The sequence below is a fragment of the Corvus hawaiiensis genome, chromosome 4 (genome assembly GCF_020740725.1).
Source record: "Corvus hawaiiensis isolate bCorHaw1 chromosome 4, bCorHaw1.pri.cur, whole genome shotgun sequence".
In the NCBI taxonomy this organism is placed as follows: domain Eukaryota; kingdom Metazoa; phylum Chordata; class Aves; order Passeriformes; family Corvidae; genus Corvus; species Corvus hawaiiensis.
This window is the reverse complement of record NC_063216.1, coordinates 18,677,535-18,695,679: the sequence shown is the minus strand read 5'-3', so window position 1 is coordinate 18,695,679 and position 18,145 is coordinate 18,677,535. Positions and strand designations below refer to the sequence as shown.

The following is an 18,145-nucleotide window of genomic DNA, read 5'->3' as shown; positions in this document are numbered from 1 at the left end:
TCTCTCAGTCTCTGTTGTTACATGGTCAAGTCATATTGGAAGCAATTTCTCCAGATTTCCAACCCATTTAAAGTTCCTGGAGACCTCCACAAACATCAGGGTTGTTCCAAAACACAGCAACAACTGTTTGGAACTCTCTTTGTTCATGAAACATAAATATATAACATACATGTATATTAAATATATTCTATGTCTACACACACATTTCTGTTAGCACTGCTTCATAAACTGTACAAGCTTAATTTGCCAGCCCCTGAAAAACTGTACTTGAAGACAGTCTACCAGAATATGATAATTTAGTTAGGAAACAATTACAGAAAAGTGCTTGGAATGGATAAAAATAATGAAGTCGTAAAGACTGAAATCATGCATGCTTGATCCTTTTAAAGTACTTTTTGTGAATTAGTACTATCCTGATGCATTGTGCCACCATACGCTGCCAACACTTCTCAGCTTAGATACAGATCATTTTAAAAATGTTTTAATGACAGATTTTTTTTCAGCCAAAAGATTTATGAATATTCACAAGTTTTCTCACCAGTTCTCTTGGTCTCATGTTGAAAAGGATTCTTTCCGCATTCTCACTGTCTTGCCTGCTTTCCATAATAGCCAGCAGAAGCTTGGAGGCATTGTTCTAGAGATACAAAACCAAATTAATGCAAATTTTAAATCTCTTTCATGGATTAATGACCCTTGCATTTGTTTTAATTGAGATTACGAGGACCACTTTTTAGTGGATAAGATTTTCAACCACTTGCATCTTTTATTTTACTGACATATTTAATTGGGGTTTTTTTAGTGTCAGCATACTGTAGCACTAACTCTGCACGCAATATTGGAAGGAAAATTTTAAACACTGAAAAATATTTGACTTAAATACAGAGTGTTGCTGCAGACTGTGCACAAGAAATTAAATTCCATTTCCTTTCCTTATTGCCTACCTAGCAATTTTTGCCTTGGCTTTCTGTTAAAACAAGACTCAACAGAGGCAATTACAAAACATATTACACAAAAGGTTTTATCATTCAGGCAGGTTTCCTTCCCCTTTGGTTTTTATGAAGTCCAGCTGGTTATTATTTGAAAGGCTGTAAAATAAACTGTTTTCATACGCTTCTGAGATTTTGTTTCACTACTAAATATTCCTGGGGGAATATATAAAGACAACCTTTGCTTTGTCAACTGGCTGCTTTTCACCAAATCTCTCCTGAGGATTACACAGCATGAGCTTTAGCACCAGTAGCCCAATGGTGCCTCAGACTTCAGAGACCCGTCTGTCTTCCAATTAAATCAGCTGTGGTGAAGTGGAGAGGAAGAATGGTTCTGGAGGTCTGGCTGCTTTCTGGCAGAGCAGGGTTGCCTTGGCTGACCTGTCACAGCATCCCCTCATCATCCCCTGTTACAGACCGAGCTGTTGGAACACCTGGAAGCAGGAGGCAGCCCCAAGGGAAGAGGTAGGGACCAGGAAAACTCCCAACCCGCCCTACAACCTCATTCTCAGCTGCTTATTGCCATTATCAACAATTGCAGCTGAAATTTCTCCAGTGAGGGTGTGCCTCAGACAATTGGCATGGGCAGTTTCAGAGGAAAAGGGTTCAGCTCCTTTTGGGACCATGGCAAAAAGAAAGACATTATTCCCTACATGTTTAAGCAACTTGTGTTTTAAGCAGACTTTGCATCCCCAAGTTTTGATGATAGAGCTGAAAATAAGGAGCACTAGAGGCCAATAGAACAATCACACGAGTCAAAGTCTCCCAGCCAAACTCGTCCAACTCGGAAGCATTTTGAAAATTACAGTTTGAGTACCACAGAGCAGAAACACACTAATTCCACAGCTAAAAGCCTACAGGGGTTATTCTTGGTGAGCACAGAATCACAAAGCCATGCAGGTTGGATCATAAAACCACACACTAAAGGTTGCCCTCTGGACTAAGGTTCCAGGAGTCCAGCCCCTGCTCAAAGCAGCTTGCTCTGGGCTGTGTTAAGCTGAGGATTAAACACCTCTGACTGGAGGACTGAAGGATGAGACTGAAGGTAAATGGAAGGAGAGTAGATTAGAATGAAGACTTGTACATAACTGGGGAATTAGAAACTTCTGGGAGAAGAGGCTGGGAGCTGAGAGAGAAGCCAGGACAGAGGAGCCTGGGCTTGCCGACACAGGAATGAGGTAAGGACAAAGAACAACAGATGAGAAGACCTAATTGGGACTGGCTCAAGGAGAACAGCACTCCATATGAGTTTTGCCATGTCCCTTTCCTTTTGCTTCCAAATCAAATCAGGACCATCCATGGGAAAGGTCAAGTCAGACTCTTTACCTTGCAACCAACACTGCTGAAGTTTAACGTGCACAGTGAACGAGAACACGTGGAGGGAGAGGACAGCATTTTGATGAGGATTCCTAACAGGATGCTGTTCTGAAAAGCAGGATGCTTCCTCTTCTGCAGTTTTCCCTTACAGTAGTGATCAAGTCAGTTGTGGTAGCACTGGTAGGATCTCAAACTGAGGAGGAGGGAAGGGGCCATGACAGGCTCCCAGGTAGCTTGGTAAGGAAAAGGAGGAAACAGGAGGAAGGCATCAGTCCACTCACTCAGGGGTGAGGAGGACTTTGAATCTATTTCCCAGTGCAGACAACCCTGGGGATGGACAGAAATCTGCTGCAGCTCCCAGGAAGCTGGGAAAGGTAGAGGGTAGGTAGAACTTCGTGTCATCAACAGCCAGCTTCTTGCTTCTGACTCAGCAGAAGTGCCATGCCATGGACTAGAATTACAGCAGGCATTTGAGATGGTTATTTGACTACTTATTCCTCACTTTCTGAACATTTGGATCTGATTTCTAATCCCAGACATCAGTGAGGAAAAGAAGTCCATCACTTGGAAAATACAGCACAAAGTTCGTAACACATTAGTACTGAGAAAAATCAGTTTCCAGGTGCTAAAAAACAGGACAGCCCAAAGCACTTCTACTCTTCACTCCACCTTTACCTGGTCTCCCATCTCATCTCCTGAGAAAAATTTTGGACAAATAAATTAATGAGTGAAGCAACTAGATACAGCTATGAGGAAAAAAAAGAAGACACCTGTATTAGACTCTCTGTACCCTTAGACTGACAATGTCTCTTCATCCTGTCACAGATGTGGCAGATATTGAGGTCTTACTGTGTGCCAGGGCTTACACACCAGTCAGTAAGGAAGGCCAGGGGGTCACACTCAAAATTAAAAAGAGGCAGAATAGAGCACTGGCCATCTGTGCACTCAGTGAGCACTGTCTGCTCTGCTCACTACATGATTCGGGAGTCCACTGGAAAATATAATCCATGAAGATGTAATTAAATACCACATCAAAAACTATGTGCAAAACAAGCTAAACTAAGATGGCATGGGAAAATATAACTCTGCATTGCCTTTCCTCTGGTTGGGAGGTGTAAGTTCAACATACAATGTCCCCTGAAAACAGTGTCTGAGCTTGTTTGTAAGTGTAAATGTATGGGCCTATATACTTTGAATTCTGTATTTTCAACACAAAGTTTATGTATTTGCGACTTCAAAGTTGCCTATGAACACTGACAATGTGTGTGTCAATGTTAAACATTACTTGGTAAACTCATTGCTTTAATATTTCAATGTGCTGCCACTCAAAATCAAAAAGGGCAGCTTCTTAATTTGGATCCAGTTCTTGAGATCACATCTTGCCCAGCAACGTGTCCAGCTCCAGTACAAGAATGATATGGACATAATGGAACGAGAGTCTAGCAAAAAGCCATAAAAATGATGAAGGGAATGGAGCAATTTTCATATAAGGAGCCACTGAAAGTTGTGAGTTCAGCCTGGAGTACAGATGGCTCAGATGGATCTTATCAATGTGTATAAATACCTGGTGGGAGGAAATCTAAAAGAGGGTGCCAGACCCCTCTCAGCAGTGTCCGGTGAGAGGGCAAGAGACAAAATAAGACACCCATGAAATTCTATCTAAACACAAGAAAACACTTTTATACTGTGACAGGGATCAAACAGTGGGATAGGGTGCCCAAAATGTTGTGGAGTCTCCAGCTGCGGAGATATTCAGCTGGACATGGTCCTGGGAAACCTGCTCTAGCTGACCCTGCTTGAGCAGGGGGCTTGGACAAGATGACCTCAAGACATCCCTATTAAAACAAATGACTCTGTGATTCTGTAAAATCTGAACCATTTCCACAGTTTGAACCTCTGCTATCATCCACCACGATGTCTGCTAATTGAGTGAGTCTGAGCACAGATGGCCTCCTGTGAACAGGGTCTCACTGGTCCTTGCAGAGCTGTCTCTGAACTCCATTTTTGGCTACTACACAGGAAGGTTGTTCTACAACCATTTGCTAGCCTCACAACAATGGCAAATCAAAATGGCACTGGAGTGAACGCAGCTACATCTTTACAGAGACTGAAATTTGGACTTCAAAAGAACTGTCTGCATGTTCAAAGTTAAATGTCTGCCTAAGTGTTTTGCTAGAGGGGGGCCTGAATTATATTGCCATTCAAAAATGTAATTACAGTTATTAAAATCATATGTAAGGCACTGTTGATTCAATGTTTCATTGTACATGATATATAGCTATATTAATTATTTTATTAGACATGTATAATGTTGCCAATATGATGCAATGCAGCTACCACAAAGTATTTGCTGGTTTGGGGAGGAAACAGACCATCTGCAATGGAAATACTTAATTTGGGAGGCAAGAAAAGGCAATAACCCAGGGCTCCTCCTGGACAGATTCTACCCTGCTTGGCAGACAGTACAGCTGCAGAGCTCCCCTCCACATGCACTGGCACACAGGCAGGAGAAACTTATCTAAGAGCCTGTCCAACTCTCCCCAGAATATAGAACAAAATTACTTTACGAGCCCTCCTGCTCTAGGCTATGCCCTCACACTCTACACTTTGTGTTTTCCCTTAGAGGACACTGAGAAGGGAAATAAAGTACAATTTACTTGAACCTTGTTTTCAACTTTATTTGACATTGCAGGTCACCTGATGCATTATTCTTTTTCACAGTATTTCCTTCTCAAATAATTTTGAAGAATTCAAAGTATTTAGAGAGAATGTCTGACTTGTTGCATGCCTGTACAGTATGGCTATTTATCAGTCTTGAGAGATTTTTAATCCACATTACAGACTTTTCATGCTAGCTGTGTCATGCCTGATTGATAGGATTTTTTAAAAGAAAAAGCTGAGGACATAGTCCCAAACACAGGAGTGGGTCAAAAAGCCTATGGCAGAAGGCCTGATAAGGATTCTGAAGCTGAGATGAACTCATTTGCAAGCTTTTTTTCCCAAAGGCTTCTGAGCATATTGCACAATGGTAAGATTAAGTAAATGTCAGGCTGCCTAGAGCTCTCACATAGGTATGTCTTCCGTTATTACCCAAATGCAAATAAACAAATTTACATATACTGTACCTTGAGCTGAAGCACCAAGTCCATGCAGTATTTGCCAAGAGGGTTTATGTCATTCAAGATGAGAGCAATTATAATATCAATCCCATTAGACTCATGGGTGGCTATGCATGTCTGCAAAATAAGAGAAAGGAATGGGGCAAGGGCAGGAGGGAGGGAGGGGAGGAGCAGGGAAAAGAGGGAGACAATACAGCCAGAGGGAGGGAGAGAATATGCACATCAGGAAATTTCCAAAAGAAGGACCCAGAACGTAAACCACCTTGCAACAGCAATGAACCTTTCAGCCAAAGCAGAACAGCCTGAAAACATGCCACAAGAAGTGCTGGGGGAGACTTGTGTGTACAGAACTAACCCAAACACTGCCAGCAGTGAAACACCCAACTGGAAAAAAGGTGGTGCAAGCTAAAATCTGCTCCCAGTGAATCCTGCAGGGCTTGGCACCAAGTGGTACAAGTTACAGACAGCAGCCCTCAGGAGCACTGCCAGATTCAGCTGAGCACATGCCAGCCTCAGACATAAAAGGCAAGCTTGACTGCAGGCACAACCAAATTTGCACGCTCAGATTCTTCATTTGCCCTCAGCAGCCAGCATTAATATTGCTGTTATAGCATGAAGTGCTCATGAAAATCAAGGTTCTCTACATGCATCTGGACATGTCTTGCACAGAAGGGTATTTCTGGATATGGAATTCAAAGCTCCATTTGTGACCAATGGTACTTCCCAAATGCCTTTACAGCTGGAGTTCTGGATGTTCTAGGCCTTGCATGTAAGAGTCAGTTATACAAGAGCCTGTGGCACTTTACTCTGGCAGGTTTATAGGTCACTAGGAAAGGAAAAGTCTTCCAGAAAGACAGAGAGGGGGGGAAAATAAAAATGAGAGCATGGAGCATTTGCCCCTGAAATATATTGAATCAGACTTGGAGTTGGTGTAAACAAGGGTAGCTCAAATCCTGAGTGACTTCCCAGCAGATAGGTCTAAGTAATAAAGTGTAATTCATCATTCCCTTCCATATCAGTGTTCTTCCAGTGCTTCTCATGTAAATTTGTTGGAGAACACATTAACTTGTAACATTTTTTTTTCATCTCCAGTCTTGCAGCTATACCTTTTATACAGTTGTTTTTCCCATTCATAAGTGGATTGAATTTGACTGTTCAAAATTTAGTCCACTAAAGGATTTTTGTTTGTTTTAAAAATATTAAGTAAATGCAGCTGATTACCAGCAATGGCAGTAATAGCACTTTACATTTCATTGGTGCTCGTTAATGAAGAAGCATTAATATTGCATGTATTTCTTCAGCTATTTCTCGCATAAACAACAGATTGCTTCTGTAATTTTGCTCACCACAATTTTCCCACTGCTAATCCATAGCAAAAATTCTGCAGTTTCATCCACTATGACAACTTCACCGCAGTTCTCTTCAGATCAAATATGGCAGCAAGTAACTACATCCTTTACCTTGCTACACTTCTTCAGCACGGCACTAAAGAGACTTTTACCAAAAGTCACAGCTGTGTGACTTCAAAAGACTGCAGTGAGCAAAGTACAGGAGACCAGAAGCATGGTCTTTAGTCTCATCCATTTCACTACTGATACCATAATTAAAGATGATGCTAAGTGGTATGGCAGCATAGCAAGTTAAACTTTGTGGCAGTTATGTGAAATATGGAAAGTAAATGTTAGCAATGTGTATAAACACCAGAAAGGGCGAACTGTGTGAAAATGAAGAACACAAGTCTGTGTTTGCAATGCATTTCCAAAACCGTGACTCCAAATCCAGTCTCAAAAAGTGAGGTTTAAGCCATGGACACAGCAACGTAAAATATGAAACTCTCTCCAAAAAGACTGTAAACCCTCAAAGGAAGAAGAGGTAGTACAGGAAGAGCCTGGTTTGAGTTCTGACTTAAAAGGGTCGCTCAGGCCTTAGGAAAGCTTGAAGCGTGTTAAGTCTAGTCATAGCAGCTACAAGTGAATTTATGTTACCAGAAATACTGAAAGGTTTGTGATAAGCACCCAGACACCAACATTCAGATATAGCCTTCTGCATCCAGAAGTTCTTGAGCCCTACCTGGTTTTCATGGCACGGGCCCTGGCAATATTCCGTCAAGCTTTCCAGCGTCTGGTTGACGAGAGCCACATTCCTCTCATTGATGTAAAGCCCCAGTAAGCCCAGCCCGCCTGTGGTGCTCCCACAGATGCAGTCCAAAAACTGAAGGGTCTCACAAACGAGGTTGTAATTTGTTTTATTGTTTTGGTGCCTTAAAAAATTCTGGTGGATGAAGGAAAGGAACACGAAAAAAAAGAAAAAAAAGAAAAGGAAGAGAGTCAAGGCAAACAAAGTCCTTTTTCATGAAAACATTGACAGATACAATTTATGACCATATGACCAGTGTGTCTCAGGTACTGAAGTACGCTGCACTACTATAGAAAATATATCAGGCCTTAATGCATCAGCTGAGAACTCTTGTCTGATTAAATCATAGAGCAAGGAGGGCTTAGGAAAGTCAACTTGGCAAACATCTGCACTGGCCTTAAATGTCTTTTATATGTCCTGCATACCTGCTCCCATCCACCCATTACAGCCCTTCTCTTGGAAGCTGCTGCCCCACAGCTGAGTGGGTCTGGTGGTCTGGTGGCACATTATGGCTGGTCCTTGGCAGAACAGGAGCTCAGCTCAAACCACCCCAACCACCGCTGGAAGGGAGGCTCCTGGCCACGGCACTGAGGTTTGTTTGCAGAAAATATATTTTGCAGAGGTTGCTATGGGGACAGTAATTCCTACCAAAAGAGCTGATAGCAGGGACACATGTAGCACCTTAAAGCATTCAACTGTAATACTTTGGGGAAAGGGCAGTACCCAGAAACTTCCTGGGCTCTTCAAATCTGTGGTAAGTGTTCCACCAGTTGTGCACAGGAACATTACTAACAGGGACATTTAGACCCTTCTCAGTTCCATGTGGCTGTGCTGAGATCCCCAAGCAATTCTGAGGATATAAACACGTGCCCCTCCGTCACAGCACCCAAATGGTTCTTTAAAAGGGTTTTTTTTTCCCTTGGACCAAAAAAACCCAACATTTCAGACACTCCTATTCTGTAACAGGAACCAGGCACAGGCATGTTTTTCTCCCCTTATGAAGGTGCAGCCCCTCTAACTACACCCCTATAAAAGCTCAGCTCAAAACACTTTACCTGGAGCTCTCGGTTGTGGTTCTCACAGAGTAGCTGAAGAAATCTCAATATTGGTTGCATGATTGCAATGGCAGGGCTCATGACTGCTTCTTCTGCAGACTTCTCTTCTGCATTTGCAGCATCTGTTCCCGAGCCCATCATATCTATTTCTGGGTCCATTTCTCTTCTGTACACAGAGTAAGCCTTGGAGGTTGCAGAAGATGCTTCTGTTAATTGTCCTTTCATTCCCTCTTTCAGATGCAGGGTTGAATCCTTAACTGCAAAGAAGATAATTTTCCTTCATTTTTGAAAGTCTTTCTCCCCATTTGATTAAACAATAAGAAAACAATAATAATGAATGCAACTTTTTCTTTGTTGGTGCCTAACTTTTCAAAGACCTCTAGGCAACTCACAAAGAATATCAAAGCAACATTCATGCAGGGATAACACGTTCCAAATAAACCACAAACCAGAGTGAAACAGAACATTAACACAAAAAGCCCTACTATTTCTCTCCCATATACAATAAATGATGAGAACAATGGGAAGACCACAGGGTGGGAAATCAGTTCCTGCGCTTGCTCTTGTGAAATATCCCCACTAGCAGCAGCCTCTGCTTCTGCTCCTCTAAAAATATGGTCCTATATTTTTCATTGATGCAAACTGGCAGAGCTTCACTGATTTCATTAAAGCTAATTCCTTGTAGCTGACCTGAGATGGACTATAATTAACAGAAAATCAGGCAAAGGATGCAAACTGGCAATGATTAGTATTAAAGTTTATTGATCAGCTTAACAGAGCATCAGTGGTGCAGTACATGCAATGCCCTGCTCCCCTCTTTCACAGGGGTGCCTCCTTACCTCTCTTTTTGGGAACAGATATGGTGAGGTCACTGTCATCCTCTTTCTTTTTGCTCCCCAAATCGATAGTGTTCACTGTCACTGTGGATCGGATCTCCTGCTGAGCAGCTTTCATGTGATCATACAGCACTTTAAAGAACCTTTCTGACTTTTTCTGCTCCTTTAGTTGCTGGTAAGTTGAATACTGAAAAAAAAAAAAAAACTCTTTAGATATCAATCTTCTATGGAAGAAGAAATACAAAAATACACTATTTCTTTTGTGAAACAAATAATGAATAATTACTTCACTTGCACAGAACAAATGCTGGCCACTGCCTGACCAGTTCTTTCACAAAGTGATATACAAGGCTGGTAACAAAGATTGATGACAATATTTTAAAATTTGGGTAAAATGGTGAACAGTGCTATTTGCAGTCTTTTAAATGTCACAATATTGTACTTGAAGTTAAATTACTTTGTGACACTCTCCATTTCTCCAGGCTTCATAATCCATCTACAAATAACAGTGAAAAGTAACTTATTATGTAACAACAAGAGGAAGCATGGAACATCTAATACGTAATATTATAGCTTGGATTATATTCCTTTTTTTTGTGCTACAGACAGAGTTTAATATTAAATAATATTTTAGGTTATTAATTCCAGTCCCTTAGTATAACTGTCAAGGAGGCTGAGTACCATTTGCAACAGTTTACAAAAAATCCCAATTCTCCCAGCCTTCCCTCATCATATCAATTCTCTCTCTTCCCTCAATCATCTTGCATGATTGAATGTTTGGCTAAATCTGGGTGAGAGGGATATAATTCACAAAAAAACCTAGAATCCATAGTTTAAAGCAGATATTTTCTGTGGACTGGGATACTGGTTTTCCTAAATGACTTTTTTTTTTCTCTTTGGAGATTTTGATGAATGTCTCTAAAGGTTTCCAGAAAATAATTTGTCATTATAAAGTTAGAAGTATTATAATTTTTAATTTTAACAAGAGTGACATCAAATAACTGGGGATAATGCTCACATGGCAATGACCGGATTAAAAGCAGCACAGTGCTAAACAGAAAGGGACAGCTCAAAAACATTTTCTTCTGCTGAAGATCCTCCACTATGAGATACTGCATAGCAGTAGGGCATATTTACATTTGTATTACAGTGGTACATATTCTAGTGACAAACTTTTCACAGGACTCACAGCAAAAAGGTTCTCTTTATTTGTCTCCAGACCACATGCATCTGAGAATCAATATGTGAATAAGCACATTAAATAAGTACCTGTGTTTGCGTATTTCCACCTTCAAGCAGTGCAATACCAAGCAGAATGCCTTCTGAGAAAATCCTGTCATTTCTGGTGTTCACTATCACATCTATGACCAGTTCTGAGGCACCTTCTTTGTCCAGGAGGCACTGGATATCAAACATGGTCACCCCAGACTTATCCGCATCTTGTCCTGAAAATCCACCTGCAAATGAGACAAATACACAAATACCATTCAAGTCTGCTTCACACACATATATGAAAACAAACCTATCAGTAGTGATAAAGCACACAATAGCATCATAATAAATTTAATTTTGAAATTCTGTCAGGCAAAATTCCCTTTGATAAAAACAAGAGTTTTGTATGAAACTGCAATGTTGGGTTCAAAGAATAAGAAATAAAACAAATCCCCAAGCCATTGTTCTGTCATGATATTCAGACAATAAATAAGTTGGAAATGACACTGATTTGTTCACTGAACCCTTTCTTAATTCCACTGCTGCATACACTAAACTGTGAGTAGAGTCAGTGCTCTGAAACCACTTTTAAATCTGCTCTTCTATACAAAAAATTGTGTCCTGGTAAATCCACCCTGCCCTTCCAGCCAAATGCTTTTGCCAGCTCCTAGGTCATCATCATCGTCATCATCATCATGACATTCTTTAACAACACAGACTTGAGTTAATCCCAATTAAAGGTGTGGGTTGAAGAAATTTTGCTAAATTGTATTAGCTCATTAAATCAACCACCTTTTATTATCACAGATGATCATCTTTCCTGCTATACTTACTTCTCTAAAGATGTAACTGCGCCTACTTCATTAGTAAAAATACAGTACTGCTTTAATCAGCCAGTACTACTTTGATTAAACTGATTAAAATGCTTCAGACTTTGTGATGAAGCCATACACACACAACTTTTAGAGACAACTAAAAAACAGTAAAACTTCAGTCTCTTGTTTATTAGGGAGAGAAATTTGGCGTATAGGATATTAAGACTGTAAAGATTTCCAGTGTCTACATCGACATAGCTAAGGAGGAACGGCTGGGTAACATCTGAAAAAGCTGACAAATCTGGGCATGCCTTCAGTGTGCACTGAAAATGCAAAATGCAGTATGCAGTTTTGACCTGGCTCTATACAGCTCCTGCCTCATTTCCTATGACATCCCTTATTATGGGTTTTCCTAGAAACCACCCTGAAGTAACTTCCTGTGGCTTCTACAGCAGAATGATACAAAAAATTATAATGGACCTACAGAGATCATCTGCTGAAACTTCCTGCCCACAGGAAGATAGGACAGGTTCATCAGAGTCTTGTCCAGCAAAGTTGTAACAAGAACTGACACATCCTACAACCTCTCAGGAAAATCTGTTCTGTTGTCTAACCAGTAGTTTTGTGACAAGTTTTCCTTAGATCTTTTCTTTTCCATGTATCAACAAAGGATCTAGAACATCAAAAAATTTTTTAGTCTCCAGAAACAACATCATCTCTCTTCAAAAGTTTAGTGCTTTGCTGATTTTCTGGATGAGGATTTCCTGGTACCTACTTTGGTACATCCAAACGCACAATCTGAGACAAGTGTGTGCAACTTAAAAATAGGAAGAGTCTGACACTACCTCTCTTCTAAGTGGTTACAGAACATGTTTGATTTATTTACCAACTGAATGCCTGGAGCATGTCCAATGTGCCTATTAGAAAAAATGGTGCTGCTAATTTTGCTCTCTTGAAACGATGTGTGTTGATTTACCTCCCACTTGTGCAGTTTTGCTGTAGCTGGCAGACAGGGGGCCATTCATACCACTTCCATATTCCCCTTTAAAGTACCGATACAGGAGGATTTTCCTTAAAGTGTTGCCCTTTAAGAGAAAGATAAAAATAGAAGAAATGAGAGTTGTGGCCAATTTCCTTTGTTTGAAAAGCAAGGTGTTTAACACAGATACATAATTTAGTAGGTCTTTCCATTATAATTAGTAAACACACAAATAGGAAGGTTGTCCAGAAAACAAATACCTAATCTTATCTAACAAATCCCAGGGGAAAAATTCTAAAATAGCATTGTATAAACTTTTTTTGAAGTTTGTTTTAAACTTATTGATTATAAATAAAACACCTCCACCTCAGTAATTCTGACTGGCTATCTGTGAGATGTGTATATTGAAACAAGCTCCACAAATAGCCAGTGCTCTGCAGTCAGTATGTCTGTGCCCTACCCTGCCATGGCAGCACTTTCTTCCTATTTTCTGCAGCTGAGTAGTACCACTCCCTTTTCTCTGATCTCAGATAATCCAGCTGATCATCTGAAAGAAGCCACATCACATAAAATATTAAAACAGAGATATGACATTTGATAGAACAGCTTAAAAAGCATTCTCTGTATCTCCTTGTTCCTTCACTTCCAAAACCACAACCAGTCAAAATTTGCATGCAACTCTCTGAAGAGCTTCCCTTTCATTTCACTTGTGTTCTGCAACTCAAGACATGCTGGATTGAGAGTCGGGGGTACCAATTACCTGGCATTTTTAGTTTGCCTTCAGTCTCCACAGAACACCTGCAGTCAACACGCAGCTTTACAGAGGCAGGAGGTGACACAACAGCTGTAGGCGTATGTGTAACCTCAGATTTCGTAAAGAGGAATAAGTAAGGTCTCCAGTGCTCAACACAGAAGGGGAAAATTGGTCATTTTAAGAGTCTGGCAGTAAAACTGAACAATTCTTTCCTTGCTTTTACTAAACTGCTGGTTTTAATGAAAAAAATTCTAAAAAACGTGCACTAGAAACATTCTCAGCATTCAGCAGTTCACCAGTGCCTGCGCATTAGTGCAGCAGTCAACTTTTCAATCAAAACATCTCTGTGGCCACCACAGACAGCAGGCAGTGGGGAAGCAAGATCCAAGCACTCTCACACTCCCACTTCTCTGTTAACTTGGCAGTATTTCCAGTGGCAACCACACACCACAGCAGGGCTTCACTGCTTCATGGGCCTTGAAGACAATGGCCTTGTCCACCTGAAACAAGTGCCAAAATGCAGGATTTTGTGTGTTGCCTGACAACACGAACCAGCCATTCTTTCCTAGTTCTCACATTTTGGTGTTTTCATTTGATAATAGTCTGTACAGAATTGCCTCAAACAGCCAAGGAAAGTACTAGGTCTACAGTAAAATAGCAAAAGATATAAATACAATGGCTGCATGTGGATACAAATCTTGCTGCTAGCAAGAATTTTTCTTGCTTCTTTCCAGTCCCATGAGATATTTTTCTCTCTCATGGAAGATATTTGTAGAGTTCTATAAACTATGAACACCTGCAACCTTGCAGAGCTTTGTTTGTAGTAAAGTAGAAAAATATTTTGACAATGGATGTTTTAGGATTTTAGCCAATCACCCCAAGGGGTGGCTGACCCTTTGACCAATTAGACTGTGAAGAAAAAATTCTATAAAAGAGCTGTAAAATAATTAAATAAATGAATCTTGCTGCACAATTCCTGCCTGCTGGATCTCTCTTCTCCTCCCTACCACTGTGGGATACCGCGACAGCTGCAAAAAAAATAAGAAGCATCACCTACAGGGAATTTATTGGGTGGATTTTCCAGGTGAGCTTAATCCAGTGCGCTCTGCACTACAGAGGAAGGCAAAGAATAGGAAGTCTCTGAGGAACTCACACAGAGACAGACTCCTTCCCAACCTGGTTGTGATGGGGTTTAACCCAGAGTGCATGGACAGGGTACAGTAACCAAGCTCATAAGCAATTTTAAGATGGGTAAGAGTATCAGCTCCTGCTGCTCAACATCCTGTCTCTAGCTGGGACCAAAACCCAGTGTCTCACAGCAAAGTGAACCTCATTTTCCTCATCTCTTGAAGAAGAACAACATATTATTGATGGGAAAAGAGTTCCCACCAGAACTGATAAACATGGACTGAGAAGAAGGCTGAAGTCCCTTTTCAAGCTTTCTCAGGCATGTATATATAAAAGAATCACAACACTGTGTCACACAAATGGGATCACAGAGCAGAAACCCTTCCTAATTCCCAACTAGGACCCAATCCAGAATCGGCACTGCCTTGAGACACGATCTTTTCATCAGAAAGGCTGGCATTTGCAATAGCACTTGGCTAACCACTCAGTTTGAGTCAACCTCCTCAACCAGCAACCTATGCAGTCTGTTGATGACTAATGGTAAATTATATAAACAGTCACAGGGCAGTCACAGGAAGAAACACCAAAAGCCATCTATATATAGTTAAGAATACTACCTGTGGTCACAAGCTTTACTGTTCAACCAAAACAGCCCTTATTTTACCAAGAAGAATGTTTAAAACCATAAAATAGCTTTTGACTAATAAACTGAGTGATTTAGCACTGTGGTCTGATTACCTAGAAGGAAGTATCTGCTAGCACATCTCAGATCTTACTCCTGCCTCGTTACCTTCAAAGACACCAGGGGATATGAAGATGCTTCTCCAATTGGCTACTGAAAGGGGAATTCTGCTCCACCCGTATCCAAACTAAGGCATAGATTTTATTTCTTCTTTCAAGAAGTCTTAATTATTAGGATTCCTTCTTTCTCTCAACCTCCCATGAATCCAGAAGCAGGTATAGTTCCCAGAAGCCAAAGTGTCAAGACTCAAGGATGCCGTGTTTGAAAAGCAGAGATGTGGTGGAACCTCTGCTTTGCCTGACAGCTGTGTCAGAAACGCACCCCCAGGCTCAACCCACATATTTGCAAACTCGGGATCTTCATCCTCTCTGTGATGACCTCAGGCAGCCATATGACTTCCATGAGTCTTGTGAAATGAGCTGCCACTACAAAGAGCAGAAGAGCCCAGCCACACGAACCGGGGCTGAGAAATGCCCAGAGAAATGCCTGAGGAATGTATCAGAAACACCCGTCACCTCCAGCATGTGACTGTGAGGCACCATCCTAGAAAAAGCTGGAAAGATCCTGCTTCCAGAAAAAGTGCTGATCCCACTGGTGTAGGTGTGTGGGAATGCTTTTATGGGAATGCCAACAAACACAGTCAAGAACAGCCCCATCACAGGGACGAGACCGGCTGCTGCCAGGACAAGTGAGACAGCCACGCCATTGATGTCCTTGGAAATGGATTCCTAACTTAGCACAGCCACAAAATTAATAGTGCCCAAAAGCAAATGATCACAGCAGCAGCATGAATAAGCAGTTTGGAGCAGCTACTACTGACACTCGTGGCACTAAAGGAAAGGCCAAAAATAAAGCATGCTAGGCAGTGCAGTGCTCTCTGTGTTTCTACACGAGGCAGAAGTCCTGGCCTTCCAAGCTGAATCTCTCCCCTGCTGGCTACAATACACTTTATTTTATACCTCTTATTAGGGTATGGAAGTGGCATGTAAACATCACTCAGCTGACTGCAACCCTTCCATAATGGCTAGAACATTGTATAGCTTTGGAAAAAACACAATGAAACATAACAGTCTTATTGTTGCTGATGAATACCACTGCATTGTCCCTAACAAAAGCTAGGATAAAGACTGAGGACACAAGAAAGCAACAACTGGATATTGTTGTTGCAGTTTTAAATAGCTAGGGATTGACAGGCAAAAGTTTCCAATAGGGAATAATTATTCCAGTAGGAACATGTAGACACAAACAAATTACGTTTTCTCAATCCGTATTTCATTATACTTGTTGGTCTTTAAACTTGATTTAAATGCCTTAATACAATGGTTTATTCACTTGCCTTCTCTGAGCCTGCAAAAGGCTGGTTCCACACAAGGATGTGGAAAGAAGCAATGGCTGAGAGAGGTACCCAAGGCTTATCATGGACACCTGCATCAGCACCAGCTCTCCCTATTACACCACCAAAACTTATCTGTCCTGCCTTAAATAACTCTGCACACTTCTTAAAGAATTGGAATTATGACATTATGGAGGCTGAACTAGAGGGTCTGGTGATCCCTTCTGGTTCTCACTCTGTATTAAATTAATGAAGTGGAAATGCTCAGATTATCAGTGATTACCCAGAAAAGGCAGCTGCATCCAACCAGTATTTCTGTGATACAGTGGATGATGATGTGAGCGTATTTCAGCATTAATCCAGGAAGAGGCATGAAAACTAGGTTTATTAAATCTTCATATTTGAATAACGTGCAGCCAAGTATAAAAGAGGAGCTGTTGGGGATCTCTGGTCTACTAATACAGGTTTTCAGAAAGTTTGAAGAGACACAAAATCCCAGAGAACTATGAGACATCTCACATGCAATGATACTTTTCCAAAAGTACTTGGGAGTACTTCTTACACTTTTTAATGCTATCCAGCTCTCTGCCGTGAGTTTGATAAGAGTTCTGGGAAAGGCAAAGGACTGGCTGATTTTGCATTCCATTAACACACAATTAAAGGAAGCTACTTGATACTGATGGCAGTTCTAATAGTGGCGTCATGTTGTAATAATCACCTCAATACAGGTTCGCCAAAACAGACCTTCTGAAACTTCTGAAGATTATCTTTTGCTTTTGCTAATAATGAAAATATCATTCTGGTAAAGTTTGATAAACTGTGCAGTGTGACACAATCCTGCAAGGCAAAATATTTGATTAAGTAAGCCCAGAAGGATAGTTATCAAATGGCTTAACAACTCAGCGACTGACAGAATTCAATGTGCAATTTAAAGCAAGAAATTATAAACAAATGTATGGGCTTCTAATGGGCAAACTCATAAAGTATGTATTGTCTGCCTCATTTGGGGCTTTTCTTAATGAAGTGAAATAATACAGAAAATAATTATTAATTGTGTTTGGAAAGAACACACAAGAAAAGGGGGGATGAGGTCAATTCACCGCTAACAATTTAGGCATCATTTATTAAACTGACTAGAAGCAAACAATATGAGTGTCATTATGCCCAAACCTCTGTATGTCTTAATAACAATAAAATACAGAACACACAAAAAAAATTGAGGATTCTGTTCTAGGAGGTCATGACTTCAGGGAAGAATGAAAGGCCTAGGAGAAAAATCAGTACAATGACAACTCTCCAAATCCCACAATTCTGCAAAGGGTAACAAGAGCTGTTATGTGGGATTTGTGAGACTCTCTTACTTATTCACATGCTGGGGCACGTTACTGTAGCAATACCACATCACAAGTTGGTGTCCACAGTTCAAGAAGAATGCTGACAAATTGGATCAGGTTTGGAGAAGCTCCATGAGAGTGATTACAGAATAAAACAAGCCTTTTCATCAGAAATTCAAGGCTTTCAATCTACTGAATTTATCAGTCTAACCATGAACTCTGTTTCTCACTATCTACATAAGAAATCTGATATAATGGATGACTTCAGTCTAAAGATAAAAGGTGCAAGACATGCTGGTGAGAAGCTGAAAACGGAGAAATTCAGCTAGAAAAGAGGTAGAGGCAGCTGGGTTATTCAGTTTGTGGGTTATGAATTTTATTTTTATTTTATATAACAGT

General features: G+C 40.7%; 1 protein-coding gene across 5 annotated transcripts in view; it reads right to left on the bottom strand.

Moving 5' to 3' along the window:
- The window catches only part of ITPR2 (inositol 1,4,5-trisphosphate receptor type 2), a 247,831-nt gene that overhangs the window by 66,157 nt on the left and 163,529 nt on the right, over window positions 1-18,145 (bottom strand). For all 5 annotated transcript variants that reach the window (XM_048300591.1, XM_048300592.1, XM_048300593.1 and 2 more), the window contains 7 exons: window positions 12,453-12,561; window positions 10,719-10,906; window positions 9,453-9,636; window positions 8,614-8,870; window positions 7,493-7,693; window positions 5,429-5,539; window positions 539-634 (listed from right to left, as the gene is read on the bottom strand). In XM_048300591.1, coding sequence (XP_048156548.1) covers window positions 539-634; window positions 5,429-5,539; window positions 7,493-7,693; window positions 8,614-8,870; window positions 9,453-9,636; window positions 10,719-10,906; window positions 12,453-12,561 — 1,146 coding nt within the window. The remainder of the gene's footprint in view (window positions 1-538; window positions 635-5,428; window positions 5,540-7,492; window positions 7,694-8,613; window positions 8,871-9,452; window positions 9,637-10,718; window positions 10,907-12,452; window positions 12,562-18,145) is intronic.